The sequence below is a fragment of the Embiotoca jacksoni genome, unplaced genomic scaffold, assembly GCF_022577435.1.
Source record: "Embiotoca jacksoni isolate LCO1_2020_lvr unplaced genomic scaffold, fEmbJac1.0.p SCAF_51, whole genome shotgun sequence".
Classification (NCBI taxonomy): domain Eukaryota; kingdom Metazoa; phylum Chordata; class Actinopteri; family Embiotocidae; genus Embiotoca; species Embiotoca jacksoni.
Window position 1 is genome coordinate 379,390 of NW_027185405.1, and position 23,533 is coordinate 402,922.

A 23,533-nucleotide genomic window follows, 5' to 3' on the forward strand; every position below is an offset into this window, starting at 1 on the left:
AGCTTCTTCAGCCATTATAGAGCACATAATGATATCTTGGTGATCTCAGTCCTATTATAAGAGACCCATCATCTCAGCAGGCTTCAAACTGACGACTGTAACTTCTGCCGCCGCCGACCTATAAATATCTCGCGCACGCAGCCGGCTTTCAGCCCCGAACATTATGAGCTCAGTTCACTTGTTATAAAGACAGTTGGGAGCGTCTGAAAGCTGAACGGCATACGCTGACACGAGTCGGACATTTTGCGCGCTGTCCGGCCGCGTACCCTCTCGTGTGCCATGTGTTACCGAGGTCACGGATTTGGCAGCTCGTCACTTTCTCCTTCCTCACAAAACGAGTCCCGGTTTTCAAACGCCCGACGAACAGCGACGACTAAAACCGACACGCGCTTTTGTCCGCTGACGCCGCCCAACGCTTTCATTTACTAGGTTTTCGCTTGTTTTTCTGTGCGATGGAAGTCACCGTCACCCGGGTCGAAACTAATCCGACCTTTTAATCTATTTGCGGGACCCACGGAGCGGCTCCGATCGGATCAAGATGGCTTCTCGCGGCTCATCAATCAACATTTCTACTTTCACCGTATCGCGTGTCCGCTTTTAACGTCACCAACTCTCCCCGAGAACATTTCTGTCTTCCAACTGTGTCCGAATCCTCACAAGAAGTCGCCCACGAAACACACCGGAAACACACCGTCATGTATATAAAGTACAGCGTATGACTATGAAAATGTGTCACGCACGCGCACACACACACACACACACACGCACACACACACACACACACACACACACACACACACTTGGACATAATCCTCGGCCCTTCCTGCGGCCTCCGAGGGCTCCTGCGCTAAAGCAGTTTATAGAAGCCTCCCTACATGGACACGGCTTCTGGAATAGCAACTGCTATTTGATCCGACCGCCGGCTCTCTCACCTCTCCGCTTACGTTTAACCCTCGTACGGACGCTCACAAAACACATCCAGCGCCCTCGTTAATGCCATTATTTTAGACCCAAAGTTCTCCCAGAACAAACTTTTAAAACATTTGGCAAGGTTGCACTGCTCTTGTGAGATTTAACAAAAGTGATGAACTACGAGAATATTCGTAGTTTTAAGGTGTGAGACAAACAAGCGAATAATCTTCTGTGGACTGATATTGGATTGGACCATCTAACGGTTTATCTTGGGTATAAAGTGACTTTACCAACATTTTTACCCGAAGGAGACGTCGCTGAGCTGAAAAAAAATAATGTTTTACATTAAAAAATCATCTAATTTCATCCTCTAGGATATAAAAAAAAAAAGAAAGAAAAAGACCGTCGGAGTGGTTGAGATGAGAGCGACTTCTACTGCATTATTATGCAACAGCATATCTTCACTGTGAAGGAAACACGTGGCAAATTCATTATCGATGGTTTAATGCGACTTCAGTGTCTTTTCAGTAAGACTGCTGTGTAACGCAGCACATTTTAAAAACATGCGGAGTTTAGCTGAGGACAGACGGGAATTCAAACAGGCTAACGACCTCAACGTCGCCAACGGGGCCGAGAGCATTCGTTGAAGTGTCGTTTTTATGTGGCGCTTCCAACATAACCAGAAATGTGGATAACATTACTCTGATTTAAAGCAACACCTTTTGTACTTTTTTTTTTTTTTCTCTCCAGGTCGCTCTCAGGAAGCCATTACCCGGTGAGAACAGAGGAGCTCGGAGAGCATACTTCAATGCAATTCACTGCCTCCGTGCGACCCGAGCACGGCTTGTGTTTTTAGGATTGTCTGGTGGAGCACCAGGTAGGAGTTGAGATCGATGACCCCGTCTGGCCGCCGCACTGCCAGCTGACTTGTTCAAATGCAGAACGAGATTAGACGGGGATAGATTCGATTACGCAGCAGCAGCCCGGGATCTCACCTCACCCACACACAGGGGTGGGGGGGGGGGCATTACATTAGGTTGAGTGGGTAAATATCACATTACTGGACACGACTTTAAAAACACTGCAATCTGACGACGATTGCTCTTTTTTTTCATTCATTTTAACGAGAACTGAGTACGACGCGATAGAAAGAGCACCGACAAATAATGTGGGTTTTACTGCAAATCTCATTTAGAGACACGTGAAGATACAACTAATACAAGTGCAGCATCAGTGGGAATGATTATTAATGCGAGCCCTGGGAATAAATGTTCATGATTAGGCCACATAATCAGCTTTTAATTAATTGAATTAGTCACGATCTAAAAGAATATATTGTATTATTTTAAAGTTTTTCTGTAAGGTCATATTTATTTTTTTCAATTTGAATAAAAACATTTGGATGATTATGAGAACATGAGGTTAACTTTTTTTTATTTTCAATGCTTTTGTAGATATCATTGTCAATTAATGTTGCATTATTTATTACTTTAGGTTAACTTTCCCTTCACTCCTTAAACTGTGAAGTGGTTAAACCAACTATATTTAATAGAAGAAAAAAATTGGCTGATTATTTCTATAGTTTTCAAGACGAGTGTCAATTTTAACACGAATAAGAGCTCAATTTATTTAGTTTGTGCACGTTTGTTTTGATATACTCTCAGCTAATAGATCTGCTTGTCCAATAAGGCTGCTGATAACCCCTATGTAATGTTTATTTATAGGTTATTGCTAACATGAGCTTTCGCTAGACAGCATTCACTTAGTCAGATAGCAGCTGAACTCTTAAACAATGTGAAACATAAGATGGCTTAAGTCAGACGGGGTGACGTTTCTTTTTTTTTTTTTGGCGTATTGACATTTTCCGTTTTGTTTTATCTTCTCATTTCATTATAGAAGCACAAAAAAACCCAAAAAACTTAAACATAAGAGCTGCAAGTTATTACAGGAACTGTCTACTATACAACAGCATACGTCCTTCAAATAAATTGCTGCGTGTTCAGCATCACAGCCTCGTCAGTCCTCTGAGCTGAGAGTTCATCTTTAAAACAGATATTGATCACGCTCATGTGCTCAAGCAGAAACTCTCCAAGTTGTCAGACATCAATAAGCTCTGAGAGTTCATGAAAAACATCTACTTCTTTCCCCCTAACGGGCCCTTTTCACCTCGTCTCTGGAATCGGCCTGACAACCGGGCCGTTCTTATTTCTGGGATTACTTTGAGGAAAGATGATTGCCAAGACAAGACGTAGCCAGATCTCATCGCTCCGTCCTTTCATCCCCCTCCTCCTCCTCCTCCTCCTCCCCCCCACGCCCCCGGCAGCCCTCGCTAGATGCAATATCTGACACAAAATTTTGCCAACTCCTATTAAATTTAATTCCTTGTCAAAATCAAGCCATGAATCATTTAGTTAGCAAACTACCAGAGATGCTTCCTGATAAATATAAACCGATGTCAAGATGTTACAATTCACACACACACACACACACACATAAACCCACGCCCACACACACTATTTCTGAAGTCCAGTATCAGATTCAGCATCACTGTGTGTTGACAAACACTTTACTACTGCGTCAAGTGGTGAGCAGCTTTTTCCACTGAAATTTCCAGGATAAGAGGAGACAACAGGTGCAGCGAGGCTTTCCCCTTCATATTCATTACACTGCAAAATGATGCACCGGCTATATTCACGGGCTGATATCAGCTCCTTGAGCTACATCTGACATGCCGAGGAGAGCAACCGAGTACCGTGACCCTGCTCCCCCAGGGAAGTTCAGTGGCGAAGACCTAAAGGCTCGCTCGGCTGCGCAAGGCCCGCCGGAGGCCCGCTGTATCGCCTTACATGTAAAAGATTGGCAGGTGCATGGGACGAAGGGGGAGGAAAAAAAAAAAAAGAGGGACTCCTGTAACAGACCCAGAAAAAAGGAAAAACAAGACGTGCTCACAGATTTGAGGTGAGAGGAAGTGTTCAACGTGACAGAGGCGATAGAAAAAGAGCGATGGATGTAGTCGGGGCGGTGGGGGGGGGCGGCAGGGGGGGGGGAGCTGGAGCAAGTTAAAAATGTATTTTTAGGAAGATGTTTATTTGTAGGTCTGTGAAACCAACCCGGGGTGTATATCTACCAGCCTTGCCATCTCTCTCTCTCTCTCTCCATCTGTTGAGGTCTCTCAGCCTGTCACTGTGCTGCCGCTCTATAGGCGGGAGGGGGGGGAGTGGGGGGGGACGACATTTTACATTTACAGGACGAATCCTGCAGATTCACCACAGTGAATACGTCCTGTAAAATGCCGCTACGAATCCCCCCCCCCCAAAAAACAAAAGATGATGCAGGTTAGATGAGAGGACGTCTGTGAGGAGATCAGAGGTTCTGGCAGCCGCATCAAAACCACACTGTAACAAGCAGGGTACATATGAGCGTGAATTCACATTCATTATCACATTTGAGACTATAAGAGGGTGTGAATCGTCTTTTCCCAACGCCTGCTATTATTTGGAAGACATTTCTACAACCCTGAAATACTCTATAACCCAAAAAAATATTACACCTGTCGCACTATAATGATTCTTCTTCTTCTTTTTTTTTTTTTTATATCTGTTGCTCCAAAACAAACGGCAGTAGGAAGTGTCTGATTGTTTTAATATAAAACTCCAATTGTTAACTTTTGCACAAACACAGTGCAAGTAATAAAAAATAAAAAAATAAAGTTATTTTAAATGTCTATATGTTTATATTTGCTCTGATTTGGATGCTCGGTCAGCAGATCAATACAGTGTAAACAGAAGTCGTTAATTCAGACACGGCTGACAGTTCAAACTACATCCAGGCCTTAAAACAACCTTAAAACAACCTTAATACCGGAGAAATAGTTAAAACTTAATAAATAACTTCAAAAAAAAAAATAAAACAGGGTGTACTTTTTTTCGAAAACACTCATCCAAGATGGCGACCAGGTAGCAACGAGCATGGCTAAGCTATCCAACCAAACATTAGTACTATCTCCCCACTGGGCTGAAACTTTTAACAAGACAAAAAAAAGGAGGAAACTGTTATTAACCTTCACGGTTTGTTTTCGTCGTCCCACTTTTTGTTTTTTGTTGTTGTTGTTTTTCTTTTATCTCGCCGCGGCAGACGTCACTTCTGTCAGTTAACTTTTTTTTTTTTTTTTTTGCTCCGGCAGCTCGTTAAACACACCTGTCAGTGCGCGTGCTCGTGGCAAAAAGGCCCCAGTGTCGCCATGGTAACGGCTGGCCTCCGCACTCAAGAGTGTTTAAAACCTGCTTCAAAATGGTCTTAATGTTGTTAAATTATGATTAAACGTACGACTTAAGACTTAAAAGTAGGCACAAAAAAAAAAAAAAAAAAAAAAAAAAAAAAAGTCTGAGAAGGGTGGTTTTATATTTAGACAGTCTGCAAGGCAATCGGGGGGAACTGAAAGACAACACTGAGAAAGTTCCTCGGCCTAAAATATCTGCCCACACAGCTTCCAGCAGGACTGAAGTGCCAGCTGCGAGGACAGCCAAGGCGCAGACGCCCAGTTTCATATCGGGCTGTTGTGGGTTTAACACTGTCAGAGGCACGCCGGTGGTTCCGAGAATAATCCAGTTTTGTCGTGTTAACGTGTTAATAAATGCATAAGAAAAAAGCCAGTCACTGGCGTAAATGTGTCAGTATGGGTAAAAAAAAAATCTGTGCGTAATTACGCACGGGCGCACAAAGCGCAGCCCGCAGCTCGGAGCCTCCAACGAACCCGAACCTACCTTTCTCTGCTGCTTCTCCCAGGCAGGGTCCAGCAGCAGGTCCCTGTCCCAGTCGTCCTCTTGGGTCATGTACACTTCTTCATGTTGGATCGTGTAGGAGTTGCTGTATGTCATTTGGGTTTCGACAGCTGTCATCGTTCCGCCTTTGTCAGGACCTCACGCGTCCCCCTCAGCTTATAGAAAGAAAAAAAATTAATCAGCAAAACAAACGACGATGACGCCGTGAGGGTAAGAACCTCCTTGAGACGAGGGGTCTCGCTTTCAGGGGGGGAGAGACAGTCAGGGGCTGCAGAGACCAGACTCCACTGGTGCGAGGTGCCTGTGCGGAGGTGGTGCTCCCACTACCAGAAGACCCTGTTGGCCGGTGCTCCTTTCCTGGTCAAAAGTGGCACACGTGACCGCACCCCAATAAGTATGGGAACCGACCGCTTGGGTATCAGGTTCTGACCCGAAAAAGGCGTGAAGGGCGGAGTCGTCTCCCGCGGACAGCGATAAGAGGGCCCGTGAGTGGTGTGGAGGCACGTCAATCACGCCCCCTCTCACCAGAGAGGTTTTTATGGCCTGTGCAATGCACCTGTTGCTGATCCTCAATGGTAAACTCGGGCCTGTGTAGTTTCAGCCTTCTTCTTCTATAAAACAAGATCAAACAACTAAATCTAATAGTCTCAGAAAATATGAGATCTAAAGGGAACTTTTTGGACAGGTCCCCCCCCCCCAAAGAATATAGTTCTCACCTCAGGCAAAGCAGCCATGAGGTGCACTGCAGACCATCTTATTCCACACATGCTAAAAATTAGGCTGCAGGTAAATGCATCATAACCTATCACAGATTTATAAATATATATCAATATATATATATATATATATATACAGCATCCATGATATTCTGTATTGTTTGCATGCAGAAGTTAATAAAAGAGATGGAGACACTTTTATGAGAAAAAAAAGGAATTTTTATTCATGATCATCATGCACTGAAAAAAAAAATGCCTCAACATTTTAAGAAATACAGATTAAAAGGCATATTATGCAGGCATACACAACCGTACAATATAATTTGTGTTTATATCAGGATTTGTCATTCACAGTAAACATGTTGACGCAGACGTTTGATTCCAACATTCATCAACTCAAAATCCTCTCTTTCATGCTTTTGTGCCGGAACAAATTTCTTTGAAAAAAAAAAAAAAAACGAGCAGATCCGAGACGGCTACCCTCCTGAGATGACACATTATTCCGTCACCCCTCGACGTCTTTGGAAACTAGAATGATTTAGATTGTAATTAATGGAGCGTTTGGTTTAACTACACTAAAGCCTGGTCCATTAACCTACTTGAAGGAGCTCAGCTACTGACGTGACTATTTTGTGGTTAACGTTATGTACATTACCGGCGAGCTGAACTGGAACGACTGATCGCCGTCGACATGATGCCAACTGTGTGGAGGTTTGATGATGACATGTAGAAGGACAAACTTGCGGCTACTAAACACAGAAGGACAGGGGGGTGGACAAAATAACGTGAACTCCTTCGAATGCAATGCAAGCCAATACGCCATCAATACATCCAGCAGAACTGGAAAGAATTGTTTGTTTTTTTTCCCAAAAACTTCAAATTAACATTAATTGAACACTGTGGGCGGCTTAAAAGGTGGAAAGAATCCATGCAGGGATCGTGCATTGAACTGCATTGTATTCTGCAGGTGTGCGTATAGCGTCCGCCTCCCCCCTCCCCCCTTTGTAGACGAGGTCAAATCTGATGTAAGACTACTGTTGGTGTCTTTATCCGAAAAGAAATAACGAGCATCGGTAGAGTCTGATGTCTGCAATTTATATCTGTGCTAAAAGATTCACTGTAAAGAAAAAAGCTAACTCAAAGGCAACGTGGTCTACAGGGTTCGTTGTGCTCAAACCTAAACTGGACCGGGGCTCCAGATATATACACACACACACACACACACACACACACACACACACACACATAGCTGATCTCTGCTGCAGAAAAAAAAAAAGACGAAACCTGCGAGGATGCCGTCAAAACAACACAATAGAGATGTGTGTGTGTTCTTCAGCTGTCCAAACCACAGAATGCGGCGGGGGGGGGGGGGGGGGGGCTGCATGGCTGCATTCACCCAAGCATGGGAAGCTCAGACTTTACAAGCACCAGAGGAAGCCTTGAAGTAAGGAGAGTGTGTGTGTGTGTGTGTGTGTGTGTGTATAGGGGGGGGGGGGGGGGGGGGGGGGGGGGGGGGTGAGGTGGAGCACCGTGTGGCCTGATCATGGAGGCTGAGAGCGGGAGTCAGTCGGAGCTGCGTTGTTCGTAGCAAAGCTGGTGTGCGCAGCTGCACCGAATTTCCACACTGCATGCAAATTTGCGCGGTCAAAAGATGAACTTACTGTTTGTCTTGGTGGCATATGATGCATGGCTTTTATATAAGTCTGGAAATAAATTCAATTTTTTTAAGTGGATAACGATGAAGTGTATCCCGGATATCGACACTTCAGTCGGAGACACATTATTAGGACACACAGTATAAACACAAGATTTAGGATTGAGATTTTTAGCCAGTTTTCTCTTTTTCAACAATTGGCTCCTCCAAGATCAGGTGGATGAAGTTAAGGACAAAAAGATCCTCCAACTACCGACTCACCTTATAACCAACTCATCTATTCATTCCTCACCACCTTCTTTTTCCCCCCTTCGTTTGTTGGTTAGGCGGACAGAAGGCAGCGCCATCTTTTGTCTCGAGTCCAGCTGTCAAAGAGCAAAACGCCAGACAACTCGTCTCTGTTTGTGAGGATTAAAAAAAGCTCTCCATCTCAGCACAGTTTAACAGGTAGTCAAAGCAACATGTCCAGCTGATCCCGGTGTCAGAGAAACAGAAACTGGCCGTACCAGAAAAGTCCTATAAAAATCCTGAGATTGGTGAGAATCTGCAGGTCAGACTGGCCTCGCACGTGGAGGCCTATCTTATAGGATGTTTCTGATTGGCACGCAGGCTGTGAGGGACCCAGAGGAAACTGTTAAAGCCTCCAGTCTGGAGGTCGGTTTATCGGTTTTGGATGTAATTGAGCCGATAAGTTAAGATCCCTTCCAGCAGCCATTGCAGCGCAAAAACCCAGCATTCAAAAGTTTGTTTGTTTGTTTGTTTTTTAGCAAGAAAGCGACTCGTCCCACACTGAAGTCTTTCTGCGTCATGTTACCGAGTCCGGCGGCGGGCCACCACACACACACACTGTCCATTGGCAACGCCCAGGCCTCTACGGTAACAGAGGGGGAGGATGAGGGGGAGGGGAGGGGGGAGTTTGGGTCAGGTGGGTGGTTCTGGGAAGTTGAGTCCGAGCCAGAGCCACGAACCCAGATCTGAGGTGGCGGCGGCGGTGGCGGCGGAAGAAGAAGCGCTTTGTGTGTGTGTGGACGGCGGAGAGGAGAGGCGCATGGGGGACAGGAGGGCGGGGTTTGAGGTGGGAGGAGGAGGAGGAGGAGGGGGGAGGGGAGGGAGAGGAAGGGTGGGTGGGTGAGGGCGGCGAATACGGCGGTGGAGACTAGCGGGCAGGGGGACGGGTGGGGGGTGTGTCCGCATTTCTGCAAAGCCTCGCCAGTCAATGAACGACACCACCCGGGAAAAAAAGTTTGGTCTTTCAAACACAACACACACACACACACACTCTCTCTCTCTCTCTGATCGCACGTCACACCCTTTTATTCACTCGCTCAGGTGCCGTCAGTCGACCCCACCCTGCCCACCACCCCCGCCGAGGAGAAGCACAAGGCCGTAGGTGCGGCACTGCCAATCGCAGCATAAGAGGAGTTACGGTTTGGAGGGAGAGAAGAAGGGAGGAGGTGGTGATGGAGGGAGGGTTGGGGGGGTGGGGGTGGGTGTTTGGTCAAGGCACAGTCAAAGGACGGGGGCGGCAGGTGGGGCGGAGGGAGGAGAGGTCAGTGCTTTTATGATTTTTTTTTTTTTTTTTTTTTTTGCTGTTGTTTTTTCATTTACCTTTAGTGGCGAAGAGAGAGAGAACGAGTTCCCACTGCGGTGGCGTCGCGCTAAAAGTCGTCCCCAAGGCTCACGCTGCCACGCTCACGCACGGCTGCACGCTGGCCGTTCCAGGTGGCACGGTGACCTAATTCAGTTGAGATAGTTAGTTCAGAGCTGGATTTGTCTGTGGGGCTTTTTTTTTTGTGCTTTTTTTTGTGCGGCAGAGTTACAGATTATCACACATGCAGGTCTGAGAGTGTAGAGTCGGACAAAGAGACACACGGAGAGGAGGGAGAATTTGGTGCAGCAGGGAGAGACCAGACCAGACCAGACCAGACCAGACGCACACCCATCAACAACCCCCCCTCCCCCCCAGGAAACAGGACTGCTCCACAGATCAAAATGCACCCAGGCCATTCTATCTGTGTGCCTCTCCCCAGCTCTCAATGTCATTTCACACTGTGCATAATTTCATTTCTGCAGGATTTCCTTTTTATGGAGGCCCAAATCAAACATTTCTTACCGGCATTAAAAGTCCAAATGCATTTGGTCAAAAGCAAACCCCTTTCCACGTGCATTTTTTTGTTTTTTTTTTGGTTTGCACAGAGTTTTGAGAGGCTGGAGAGAGAAAGGAGCACCAACCCGCACTTACCCTGACCAAAGAGAGCAAAGCTGGGCCAGCATCTACACCTGTCTCCCCCCGGGTCCCCAGTCAAATGGGTCTGGTGGTCATTTTACACAAGAGAGACAGATAGTGGAGAAGAACAACATAAACAAGAAGAAAGGGGAAATGTCCAAACCCTTTTTTTTTTGCTTTCTTTTACCACAGTAGTCAGCCAAACATTCTTTATTATAATAAGGTTTATAGTATACATATTCTCAATAAAAAGCATGCCGATTGTTTTTTTTTGTTGGTTTTTTTAACTCGTCTTTTGTCTTTTCTCTAAAAAAAAAAAAAAAAAAAAAGGCAAAAAATTAAAATACTCCTCTAAAAAATACGGTCTCAAACATGGCAAACAAGACATTTCGCAAACCACATAGTTCTACAAAGGATGCAACTGGTATGTGTTTGTATATACGACACAGAAAGATTACACTGTGAGATGCAAAAAAAAGTCACTTAACCACAAAAAAAAAAAAATAAACACAGGAGGAGAGAGGGAGGATGGGGGGGGAAGAGGGGGGGAGATAATGAGGCAGTAAGGTGATTTCAGAGGGTCTGTCTGTGTGTGCGCATCAGACCGCTGTCAAACAGTAGTTGCAAAAAAAAAAAAAAAAAAAAAAAAACCTCTTAAGTGATTGTTTTAAGTCGTCTTGGGACTGAACGGGTCCCGAAAAAAATGCCTTTACGACCACGTTCAGTTTGAGTTCGTTTCTGTATCACGACTATCCGAATGTCACAAACAATTTGTCACAAACAAACTACAAGATGCGACAACTAAATCAAAACAGACACAAACGTGTTTTTTTTTTTTTTTTTGCAGCTACAATCCAAAGCCGGTCTGGTATTTAGGAGGATACAAAAAAAGCAAAAAACAAACAAACAAACAAAAATAAACAAAAAAAAAAAAAAAAATATATATATATATATATATATATATATATAAAAAAAGCAGGGATATTTGGGGGCAACTGGAAGACACTGCCCCATCTCTCACTTCATTGGTGCTATCTCTGTCGTTTCTGCTTAAAAACCAGCGGCTAATTCTGAACCTGTCGGGCTCAGTTTGTGGCTTTTTAAAAAAAAACAAAAAAAACGCATGATATGAAACAAATTTACAACAGGAGTGCAAATCCAAGAGAAAGCTTCACTGCTGCGTCGCTTTCTGGATACGAAGCTCCGGAGGGCTCCTGTTATTCCCTCCACCCCCCACCCCCAACGCCCCCCCACCCACTCTCTGAAATGATTAAAAAGTAATGTCAAAAGCACTTAAAATGGGAGATCCCTCCACTTAATGCACTTCACTCGAGGCTTATAGGCACATGATTGAGCTTGTCACATTTCGTCATGATTCCTAACAGGATGCGATTCAAAGATGCTTTTTTTTGTAAACAGCTCGTTTCAGTAGTTACACGTGTTTGTTTTTTTGTGGGTTTTTTTTTACCATTTACAGCTCATTATATCCCAAGGCTGACTTACAATCACATGTAAACTACACTTAAAACAAACAAAACATTTATACTATTTGTCTTTTTTTTTTTAAAAAGGCCTCAGAAAATGAAGGAGGACTTAATACAGAATATCGACAAGTGTCTGTCACCGAAATCTGGCTCCTCCCTCTCTAAACCGTTGACCCTGTACCCTCGATGAGGAGCAGGAACTGCTGACCGGGTGAAAAGTGTGAAACAGGATAGAATAGAATATAATCTACACTGAAATTTACTGAAAGAGGTAGGCAGCTGTAGTTAGAAAGAGAAAGAGAGGTGAAGCAGTGTCTTTCAGCGCTGTAGTTAGAATAAAGGTGGGGGAGGGATTCAGGGAAAAACATAAAATAAAAAAAAATAAAAAAGGGGGTCAAGGAGAGATCCAAACATACATTACAGTACGTATACGTGTGCTTTACGGGGGGTTTTTGTTTTGTTTTTTCTGCAAGGCGCAGTCTTAGCTGCTGCGTTTGTGCGCTGCAAGGTCAAGAGCCCGGACGACTCACTCGTTCACGCATCACATTCGAGACAAACGACCCCCCCCCCCCCCGCCCCCCCTCCCCAAAACACATCAACCTTGGCTCTGTTGGACACAATCCAATGCAGCCGGTACACAATATGTGTTAATCTGACTTCCCATCTGCTCACATTATAAATCTAAAGTCTTCAACATAAGGCAAAAAAGGTTTCAAATTAGCTGCCCGAACTGATCATCTCGGCCTAAGAAGGATGGCTGATGTCGTTTATCGTCGATTTTGGCCTTAGAAAAATCATAAACTGGTTTGCAGAAATAAAGGCATATGAAACGACCGACCGGGTCAGTCTAATACTGGCACAAGTGTGAGACTGGCATGATAAAAAAAAGCAAAACTGAGAAGCAAAGAATGCCCATACGACAGATGAGAGCCTCCCTTTCGTGGCTGCACTGTGTGCATGCAAACTGGACCAAGGTTAGCTGATCGAGTCCCTCAAAAAGCAGGTTAATAAACCAAGGAGCCCCCAGTTTAAAAACCACAGCCCACACACAAACTCTCTCACACACACACACACACACACACACACACACACATACATACAGCTGCTGTAAGGTGGTCAAGTTTGGGGTGGAGGAGGAGATGGGGGGGGGGGGGGGGGGGTTCAGGGCAAAGAGGGAAGGGGGGCAGAGAGCTGTGTGCGACTATCGGAAGGGGGGCTCAGGCGTGTGAAGGGAGAGTTCGGGGCGGCGGAGGATGGCCTCCTTGCGCGTGGGGCGGCGGCAACGGCGGCTCATACACCCTGGGCGCAGCCATGGCGGCTGCCACTGCCGCGGCGGTGGGGACCACTGGCCTGAGGGCGTCCAGCGTGGCGACCGACTGGGCGGACATCGCGGACACGGCCGGGGACCGCGGACACGGCCGACATGCCGGGGATGGCGGTCATTGTGCTCGGTGGCGGGTAGGCGTACTGGAACTGCGGGTACTGCTGCAGCTGCTGGTAGTACTCCGCGTAGTACCTACGACAGGGGAGGAAGGATGGATAGAAATAGGGAATGGGTTAGGGCAGGGAGAGGAGCGTCGCGGTGGGAGGAGGGACAGCAGGGGGGCGTTTATGGCGGCGCGTGGGCGGCCACAAGAGTGCCCGAAGAGAACACAAACGATTCAATTAAGCATCCATCGACCGTTAGAAATGTACTACGAGGACGACTGAGCGTCATCAAACAAATTAAACAAACACGAGCATTCCTAAAGGCAAACGCCACTAAACGTTTCCGTGGCACTGCTGAGCTGATTGCAAAGACGACGTCCTACCTGGCCATGGGGTCCTCGGCAGCCTCCGCCGCCTCTTCGGCTGCTCGGCCGGCCGGCGTGGGGAGCAGCGGTCTGCGCGGCTTGGCCCGCTGGTAGATAAATGGCTTCATCACGGGGTCCGGTAGCAGCGACCGCCGAAGAGGACTGCGGTCCCGCTCACCAGACTTTGCGGCGGCGGCCGCTGCCGCGGCGGCGGCCACCGTCTGCTGCTCAGCCATGACCTGCTGGCCCTGGGCGAAGTAATGCGCCTGCCTGGCAGCCTCGAACAGGGCCGTGGTCGGGTCCGCTGCTCCCATGGCGCTTATGTGAGCGTAGGCCGGTGTGGCGGCGCCGTAGATTGCCGGGGAGACGGTGTAGGCGGGGTTGACCGCGGCCGCTCCGGTTGGCATTTCTATCCCGTGACCGGCAGTCAGGTAGACGGGCTGGTTAGCCACGGCCGAGGTGTAAACTGGAGTCGAGTAGGCGGCGGCGGCCGCTGGAGACGCAGCCACCTGGCCGTAGATATTGGGCGCCATGGAGCTGTATACCTGCGTCGCGCCCGACGCAAGAGCTGCCTGATTGGCCACCGTTCCATAGAGCTGATTGGCAACATTGGCACCGTACACCTGGCTGGCGAGGGCGCCGTAAACAGCCGGATTCACGGGGTTCCCGTCAGTACGCGTGCCAGTGGTAATCCCTGTGAGAGCTGCGTACGTGGGATCGAAGGTGGAGGTGTTGTAGACTGAATTGTGCACGCTTTGTTGGACCTGCAGCGGCAGGCCGGCGGCGGCGGCAGCGGCCGCGGCCAGGACCGCCGCCTGACTCTGGTACTGCTCCAGAGAAGGCTTCCCCACTGGGCATTCTCCAGCGTAGTGGCCCTGCTTCCCACAGTTCACACACGGGATCTTCCCCGTAGGTGCCTGCTTGCTGGGCTGGACCTTTGACAGCTCTACGGACAGCGGGCGGCCCTTGAAGGAGGTGCCGTGCAGGGCCTCGATGGCCTGAAGCGCATCTTCCTTGTTTTCCATGTGAACAAAGGCGTAACCTGCGGAAGAGGAATGCCTGGCTGTCATTGAGCACAGGGACAACAATTAGGATCACAGTGGCATCGCCACAGGAAGTTACTTATTACTTCTACTACAAAATCCGAATTGCACCTAAGAAAAGCATCTTTTCTGTCTTTACAACAGGGACGTTATCTCTGGGAACTTTGAACTCTTGCATCATGAAGACACTCCCAGCAATACAACAACTGGAATTGGGCTGTAAAACACATCTCTTACCTGCATAACTTCACTCTCTCCAAAGTAAAATCTAATCCAACACTATTTAAAAAAAAAAAACAACTCAAGATGTTTCCAGAGTCTTTGCTCACCTTTGACTTTGTCACACTCGAGAACTTTCCCAAATGTCTGGAACAGCTGCTGGAGGTCTTCGGTGGTGCACATCCCACTCAGGTTACCCACAAACACCTTGGTGGAGTGCAGCGGCCTCCCCCTCGACTCCTCCACCACCAAATTGCGGCCGCGAAACTCCCGTCCGTTGAGCTCCCGGATGGCGCGCTCGGCGGCGCCGTCGCCCTGCAGGTGCACGAAGGCGAACTGCCGCAGCACGCTGCAGCTCACCACCTGGCCGTAGGGTTCGAAGATGGCGGACAACTCCTCCTGGGTCGTGTCCAGTGCCAGGTTGCCCACGAAGAGCTTCACTGTGTTGCTCTTGTCCATGGCGCTGGAACAGAGGAGGGAGGCGGGATAAGTGACAGGGATCAACAGCTACTGAGCCGAGCACGAAACCGTCTAACGAGGAAGTGGGAGTCGTCGCGGCGCACGGCCGACCCGGTCGACCCGGTTAGTTCGGATTAGAAAAACCTGACGCGCTCCATTTCCGCAACATGAAACTTCTGTTTGTTTTGCGCTGATAAAGCGGATAATCTGACAGACCGGAGAGCCACAGATTAAAAACACACAAATATCAGATGTAAAGACGCCGACAAGCTTTCGCTCAAATTCAAATTCAAAAAAAAAAAAACTGGAACAACTTGGGAGGAAATGTTTAAACGACATTAACATACAAATTACACAATTTAAATACCGAACAGGTCCGATAACATCGGGCAGAGCTTCGTGTTTTTAATGCGCCATGTAGCTGAGGCAGTCTGAAAGGAGATTTCACATAATAACACCTCACTTGTCAGCAGGCCTTGATTACCCAGCACAGCGATGAGTCACACACTGGAGACGGACATTTTTTTTTTTTTTTTGCACCAATTCACGAGGCATTTATCGTGATGATCTTAAGCTTTTTATGAAACAACATTTTGTGTTAAAAAAAAAAGAAAAAAAAGAAGAAATGTGCTCAGATCTACAGGTCAAACCCAGGAGAGTTTCAAGAGGTTTGGTCAACACCTTTCCTCCCTAAAGGGCGGCGGTGAATCATTTAAAAAAATAAATAAATAAATAAAAGGACAACGACGAACATAACACCGGACATTTCAATTTGTTTGGTTTTAGGATCCAGGAAGCTGAATGAAACCTCCTTCCCTCAGAGAGATGCTGCTTCCCTGTCTCCACGCTGTGTATGTGCGATGGTACCCCGTTTACATATGGCTGCTGCTGCTGCTGCTGCATGAACGCTCACTGGGTTCATTTGAGGCATAACCAGGGGGAAGCTGGTTTTTCCTGATGACGCAGCACGACGCTGAGTCAACACATTTTCGCAGCTCGGCTCGTTAAAGTGGCAAAACAAACAAACACAAAACAAAAAAAAGGGGTCGAAAAAGAGTTTAAGTTGGTTGGACACCCCGGATCGTTTCAACGCGTATGTATATATATATATATGTATTATTTATTTTTTTTAAACCGTGAATGGGGAGATGCGTGTTGGTTCCGCTCGGTGTGTCCAAAGCGAGAACCAAAATCCAAAAGGCGGAAGAACAAAATACATAAAACACGCGCGGAGAAAGCTTCGTAAAAAAAAAAAAAAACAACAACAAAAAAAAACACGCTGGATTACAAGTCAGATGTGATAAACACGTAATTACAACACATGCCTCGCCGTAAGGAGATCGATACCATGCAACGACAAGCACATTTGTACGAACAGGAATGGACACAGAGCAACACCGAGTGACTCATGTGCAACAACAAGGTCTTAATGGTCTTTTGTCGGCGGCCACGTACCCGTCGAAAAGAACCCACTCGAGATCGGAGACGAATCGGATTTTTTTTTTTTTTTTTTTTTTTTTTTAATTACCTCCCATGCGGCTCAGATGAGAATATTACAGCAGGAGAAAAAAAAACGGAGACTGAATAAAAGGATCTACCATCTTACCTAAGCGGTGCTGTATTTCAAAATGGTAGCGCCTGCTTCCGTTTGAAACGTCGGGCATTCTGCTGGAGCGGCTGCAGGAGGGGGGAGGAGGGAGGGGGAGGGGTACCGCTGCTGCTGCTGCTGCTGCACACGGAGGATGCTCAATCCTACCAAAAGCCACTCAAGAAATGACCCACGCACATGCACACAGAAAACAACCAGCTGTTTAATGTACTGCAGCCACCGGAAGAGCCCAGGCTCCAAAGCCACAGATGGGTTCGGTACTCCAAAGGGAACCAGCAACAAGTAGAGTTGAGTTCAATTAAAGAGCTGGGTTTTTTTTTTTAGTTTTTTTTAAAGGTTGCTATGAAATAAATATGACACGTATGTTTAACCACAGAGGAGAAGAGCAAAATTAGTGCTAATGTGCACAAGCAAAAAAGTCATCCATCGCCGGAAATGGAAGCAGAAAAAAGTGTGGATAGTCATTGACCAAGCAAAAAATAGCAAAAGAAATGTGTAGTTTTATATTTTTATTAGTGAATTTATCATGCTCATCTCAGACAAGTGGTCACACATTAATAAAGAGGGAATTAATGGCATTTACTGACATTTACAAAATAAAAGAATCCATAAATCAAGTCCATAATGAAAGCCTTCGTTTTGCATGTGGATTTGTGGTGCCGGGCCCAGACGCAGAAATGGAAAAGGACACCCACTGAACATTTTAGGTGGGAGGAATTGAATAAAGATTATTGAGGCAGACAGACGCTCAATTTGGAAAAATCAATGCAAACTCGCACATGGTGCACACGCCACGTCCCGATGTCGACATCGAGAAGAAAAATGGGCCGAGTGTCAGCAGGCAGCAGTTTTTAACCTCATTTTATACGTCATTGATCACACACACACACACACACATACATATATATATACACACACACAAAAGGGGAAGTCTGGAAAACATTACATAAGTTGTCACTTCCCCTCACTGTACGGCTCTGAAGTGGGCCACAGCAGCGATTGAAGGAACTCTGCACTCGGACGCCATGTTGGAAAAACAGCTGAGCACACAGTCCTCCGAGGCCTCCCCCTCTCATTTTTTTACCCCCTCTTGGCCTTTCACTCTGGAAGGAATTCGACTCTTCCCCCCCCCACCCAGAGCTCTCGTTTAATCCCTCGTACCCGTAGCCGCTCACACCACTTTACTGATTGAACACGAACACACGGAGGCAGGAACGGGTTGAAAATGCAGCTGACAGTGCAGATTAAACTCTGTGGTTCCCAAACTTCTTTTTTTTTTTTTTTTTTTTTTTTTGTCAAGTTCCCCTTAATTAAAGAGCTTTGACAGATTTTGTTCCTGGAATTTTTACACTTTTTTTTTCTTTTCTTGTGAATTTCCTCACAAACATTTCTGTTACATGATGATAGACTGGGTATAAAAATGGACGTATTCTCTGGGGTGTGGAAAGTGCGATACCACCGAGTGCCACAAGGGGCCGCCTCAAAAAAAAAAAAAAAAATAACTCCCAACAGACTCCCATTTAAATAGCATCAACTTCTCCAAGTGTTTCCACGAGTCATTAGAGTGTCGTTCAATAACTTCTGATCAGTGTTGTCATGATCCTTCGGAAAATCATTTCATAATTAATTAGATATTAGGCCTCAGGCTGGTATGTTTGGGGGCGTGTCTTTTGATGGGCATGTCTGGGGTGCAGGCAGATTTCCAGTGTAGGTGGGCGGGGCATACTGTCCTCTGGTTCTGCCTCTAGCTCCTCCCTAGCTCCTCCAAATATGGTCACTTCCTGCCCCCCCCTCCCAAAAAAAAAAAAACATTTAGATGACCAACATGCCAGACTTGAAGCTTCAAAACAGTGTTTAGCACTTCAGTGGGTGACTTGAACACAGACTTAGCTGCAGTGCAGTATTTTTTTTCTTTCTAGGAGGTTTCTATAATTAACTTTGACGCTCTCACAACAAACTGAAGGACATTTGTTCCAGCCAGGTAAAAAACGGACACATCGACTCGAACAGGCACAACTGTTAGGAACCCCGTTGACGGACATCGAGCTGATCGGAGGCGACTTTTAGTGCAGAGGAAACTAACCTCCACTGCTAGAACAACAGATTTTTTTTTTTTTTTTTATCACAAAGACAGTTTTCAAGAAACTAAGGCCATCTCTCTTTGGTCATCTGTCCAGCTGTCTGGAAACATCTTCCTCAGTGTCTTCCTCCCTTCAGCGCCGACCTGCTTTTCACAAACGTTTTCTTCAAACCGCCGTCAGCGTTGGCGTCCGCGGTTCAGAGGTGCGCGGCCAGCGTCTCCGGGTTGACCTTGCGCCGACCTTTCCCTGCTATCGGCCGGTCTCGCTCCTCCCACAGCGTGACGCCGTCGCAGGCACAGATCTTTTTGTCGTTTTGGAAAAGGCCGGCTGATCGGGCGATGATCCCGCAGGCCAGCCTGATGAGGGAGGAAAAAAAATTCACCCATGAAGGACGAATCGGTTCGCACGACAAATGATTTTTTACATTATTTTACATTTATTCAACATTAAGGTTTATCTTGACAATAAACCAACAAATAGTTTTATAAATGTTTTTTTTTTTTTCCTTTTCCCAGTGACGGGTTTCTCATCTCTTGATAAGATTTCAGTCATTCATGAACCTCTTTAGCATCTTGACACTTAAACTCAGTTCATTGCAACAACTTTTTTTTTTTTTTTTTTTTTTAATTGCTCGTAGTTACTGGACGTACAGTAACTCCAGTTCTCTGAGTAAGTGCACTTCTTCATATTGCAAATAAGTGTGCCGTCAAAATGATTTTAAGGTCAAATAAATGTTTGTTGTAGCTTTAATGCCAGTTGCACCAATCTGCATGGTAATGTTAATGTTTCCAAAAGTTATTGAACTCCTTTTTTATCATTTTCAAATTAGATCACTGTATACATGTAGAAATGTACTAATGACCAAGTTACATACTCTAAACAAAATAACACTTTATATAATGTACTGTAAACATCATCACCTACATTAACTACAGCCTCCAGAATTAATATCGAGCCGACGGACAATAATGTCACAACGTGCTGTAAAATGTTCGTGTTATTTTGTCCACCTGCTGTAAACGTTGATGAATCCAGCTGGAGATGCTTTTATTTTGAAGGAGTAACAGAAACGCCCCCTTTGACACCCACCGTTCACCAGAGTTTCCAGTCTGTTTGGAGAGAGGGTGACCGCCCCGACCCAGGTCGTCCTCCGCCGCATCCACGACCAGCGATCGACCAATCACGTCCCAGACCTGCAGCGTGGGCACCAAGGTATGTTTTAACTCTCCGTACTGCAGCCTCAGAAACATGGCTCTGTGTGTGTGTGTGTGTGTGTGTGTGTGTGTGTGTGTGTGTCACCTTAAGCTGATGGTCCTCCAGTCGGAAGGAGGCTCTGCCATCATCTCCCGCCACGATATTCCCCAGATCGCCTACATGCTGGAAAACAATGCCGCACGTCAAAAATGACATTTAACCACACGACACCACTACGGATCAAACTATAAACATAAATACGTGAGGAGAATACGGCGCAGACACACCAGGAAACGTAAAGAGCTTCAAGCTCTTTCGCACACTTTACTGAACATTTAGCAACCTGCAGCAGAGCGGCTCAAAATGGCTCCCGCGGGACAAATCTGGCAACCTGAGAGGGACATCGTCATGCCGACACTTTACTACATCTCAGGACCGGCTTCTTTCACAATTTATGATGCGAGGGGAGTTTTCATTTTCTGTATTTTGTGATCCTGTCACTCGAGCTGACAGTAAACTCCATTTATATGAAATGTGTGATCATATAAACAGTTGTTTTGTGAAGCTCTAAAAAAAACAGACGGTACCCTCTCGGAGTCCTCCGGACCACCGTGCTGTCTCCCTGAAGGGTTGTAGTGCTCGCCACAACTGCAGGAGGAGGAGAAATGGAAGTTAATCAAGCTAAAAAGGAGTTAGTTTAACAATCAGCGAGCAGAAGGTAGCTAATCGGTTTTGAGAATTTGCATTTCGGCCAATTCCTTCCGCGTCCTTTTTTAAATAAAAAAAAAAAAAATTATACAGGAATTGTTTACGTGCATTTGATCAAGTGACCGAAGCCAAAGTTCATATACGACACTCTGAAACGGTGGATCCCACCTGAGGCAGTCCAGCGTGAGGTCCCCCAGTGTGTGGACGTGGAGGCCGTGGGGTCCCGGCTCCAACCCGTCGACGGTCCCGTCGATCAGGCAGCGCTCCTCCGACAGCTGCAGGAACCGCACCACCCCCTGAATGGACCCCACGCCGGCCAACATGGCCACCGCTGCACCCAGGTCTGTCACGGAGGGGAACACACATCTTAAAGGAGCATTCACTATTCTTTTTTTTTTTTTTTTTTTTAGAAAAGACTGCACTGATGTAAAAACACAGAGGAGGATTATTGTTATTAGTTATGCGTGTTGTGGTGTGTTTATCTGTGTATTTTGTGTGGAACGGGTCCAAAACAAAACTCCCTCTGGGACATTAAAGACTCTCTGGTCCGTCTGTATGTGAACACGGCACGTATCGTGATGGAAAGAAAAAAGATTGTTTCTTCTTATTTGCAAGTGACTCCGGAAAGTTTCTCATCAAGTGGCTCCGGAAGGTTTCTTTTGTTTTACTCTTATTTGCAAGTGACTCCTGGAAAGTTCTTACAACTCCCCCGTGTCCTTATCTTGTGACCTACAGCCAACTCAGTATTACCATACGAAAGCAGATACAAAGTGAATGGGGGGTGACTGTCAACTGTTTGTCACACTGTATAAAAGCTGCCCTACGGAGGAGGAGTGACATTGAGCACTGCTCTGCTGGACATCCTGCTTTGAGTGTACATGTATTTGCTCCTTCTTGCAAGAATAAATGTTCGATTTTGAATCCAGCCTCTGAGTCATTTTTCTAACGTATAGACGTGTGTGGATCTAATAAAGACAGGCTGCCGTTCACATGTGGAAGAGGAACGCATTAGAAATGCGTCTCAGGTGACTTGACCGTCATTATATTTGATCTGCGGGCTGAACCTAATAGTACACAGAGTTTAAAGCGAGAGCGGCAGACTGTGTTTATGTACACAGACTCCATGTAGTCGTCTGGTACGGTAACGTCAGGCGGCAACGATTCAACCACATCACGCCGCGTTCGAGAGATTAGCTGCGCTGAACACGTGCTGCAAAACAGGCACGACGTGGTCAGAAGTGCGTTTGCAGATCACCTGGTGTGTAGATAAATAAATAAAAAATAAAAAAAGATCCCAAGTGTTGTCTTGTATCGATACACGTGACCAGGTCCAAGTGTCTCCACAAATAAAGCTGCTTTCAAACCCTGATTACGAAACCTCTTTTTCAAAAAGGTTTTGACAACAACATCCTCAAAGAATAATTATCATCGTACATTTGTGCTTCAAACAGGCAGAATTAAAACGCTGAATATCTAAAATGATATTTGGTCGCCGAAGATGAATCTCGATGCACTTTTTCTTAAAATGTATCTCTTATGTCGAACTACTTTTTTTTTTTTTAATTTTATTTCAGAAATTCTCAAATAATAAAACGTTGGATGATTGTAAGTAGTTTTCTTTTGTCTTAATAAAGCCTCCAGTCTGATAATACACGTCCGAGCAGAAGTAAAGACGTCACCTCGCTCCGACCCCCCGATGCCCTTCAGCACGGCTCTGCGTCCGGTGCTTTCTATCAGAGCCTGAACCTCCGAGCTGGACCGAGCCGACTCCACCAGAACCTCCTCCTTACCGACGTCGATGCTGAGCAGCTTCACTCCTGCAGACACGGCGACACAAACACAGAGAAATGTTCAGTGACGAGTTCAGTGTGATAATAAGATTTTGTCATGAAATACAGCTCTTTCAGTTTTGCTATATTTTGTGTTTTTAATCATCTTAAATGTGAAGATTCTGTTTTCACCTGTTGTGGGTTTCAAAATAAAACCCAACTCTTTCCTGTTTTGTCAGGTTTGTGTTTACGTTGTTTCTGTGGTTTTTATCTGAGGTTCTTTGAGGGAGTTGTTTTGGTGATTTCACAGTTGTGCTTTTTCCAACTTCAAGGATCAGATAGCTTTTCTCAGTGCTACTGTGTGCACACACTTTCTTACACTTCTCTTACAAACCTCTCCGCGTTCTCTCACCTGGTTCCCCCTCCAGAGCAGCTCGGACTTTCTCTGCACAGCTTTCACAGGTCATCTGGACCGCAAACTCCAGCTGTGGAGGACAGATGTGGCGTTAAACACCTATATAGACATATATATATAGATATATAACTGTGGTACGTGAGCTTGGACTGTTATCTAACTGCGCAACAGGCTGACACCGACGTCAATCATTTGATCTTTTAACCACAACAGCAGCACAACAACATTTTGACAATATTCTTCAGTCGTCCCAGAACTAAACACGAGCCTAAAGGCGGAAAAGAAAATCTGCGTCGAACCTTGGTCGGTCTCTCGGAGTCCATCTTGTCGGCGCACGACGCCGCTTGGGCCAAAAAAACGGAATTTAACAGAAAACTTCCCAGTTTTCGAGAAACGGAAATAAACCTCCTGCAGTTGCTGACGGGTGCCGCCATGTTGGTGAGGTCAGAGCGACGCGAGCGCACGTTAC

At 46.2% G+C, this 23,533-nt stretch overlaps 3 protein-coding genes across 3 annotated transcripts in view; all 3 read right to left on the bottom strand.

Annotated features, from left to right (window-relative positions):
* The window catches only part of actn3b (actinin alpha 3b), a 32,109-nt gene extending 26,054 nt beyond the window's left edge, over positions 1-6,055 (bottom strand). The window contains exon 1 of the mRNA XM_069172258.1: positions 5,676-6,055. Within this exon, the coding sequence (XP_069028359.1) occupies positions 5,676-5,810 (135 nt within the window). The 5' untranslated portion in view covers positions 5,811-6,055. The remainder of the gene's footprint in view (positions 1-5,675) is intronic.
* A 6,299-nt stretch (positions 6,056-12,354) lies between these two features.
* Positions 12,355-16,975, bottom strand: rbm14b (RNA binding motif protein 14b). Its single transcript, XM_069172263.1, is given in 6 exon segments — positions 12,355-13,047; positions 13,049-13,175; positions 13,177-13,290; positions 13,586-14,609; positions 14,940-15,292; positions 16,895-16,975. Coding segments are annotated over 5 exon segments (1,686 nt in total). The 5' UTR covers positions 15,289-15,292; positions 16,895-16,975; the 3' UTR covers positions 12,355-12,975.
* Positions 16,976-17,391: 416 nt separating this feature from the next.
* On the bottom strand, positions 17,392-23,499 carry ccs (copper chaperone for superoxide dismutase). The gene is made up of 8 exons (XM_069172179.1): positions 23,364-23,499; positions 23,062-23,134; positions 22,560-22,697; positions 21,049-21,223; positions 20,760-20,820; positions 20,278-20,355; positions 20,068-20,171; positions 17,392-19,334 (listed from the first exon to the last, which is right to left on the bottom strand). The coding sequence occupies exons 1-8, from the start codon at positions 23,496-23,498 to the stop codon at positions 19,175-19,177; spliced, it is 924 nt and encodes a 307-aa protein (XP_069028280.1). The 5' UTR covers position 23,499; the 3' UTR covers positions 17,392-19,174.
* Positions 23,500-23,533: the final 34 nt, after the last annotated feature.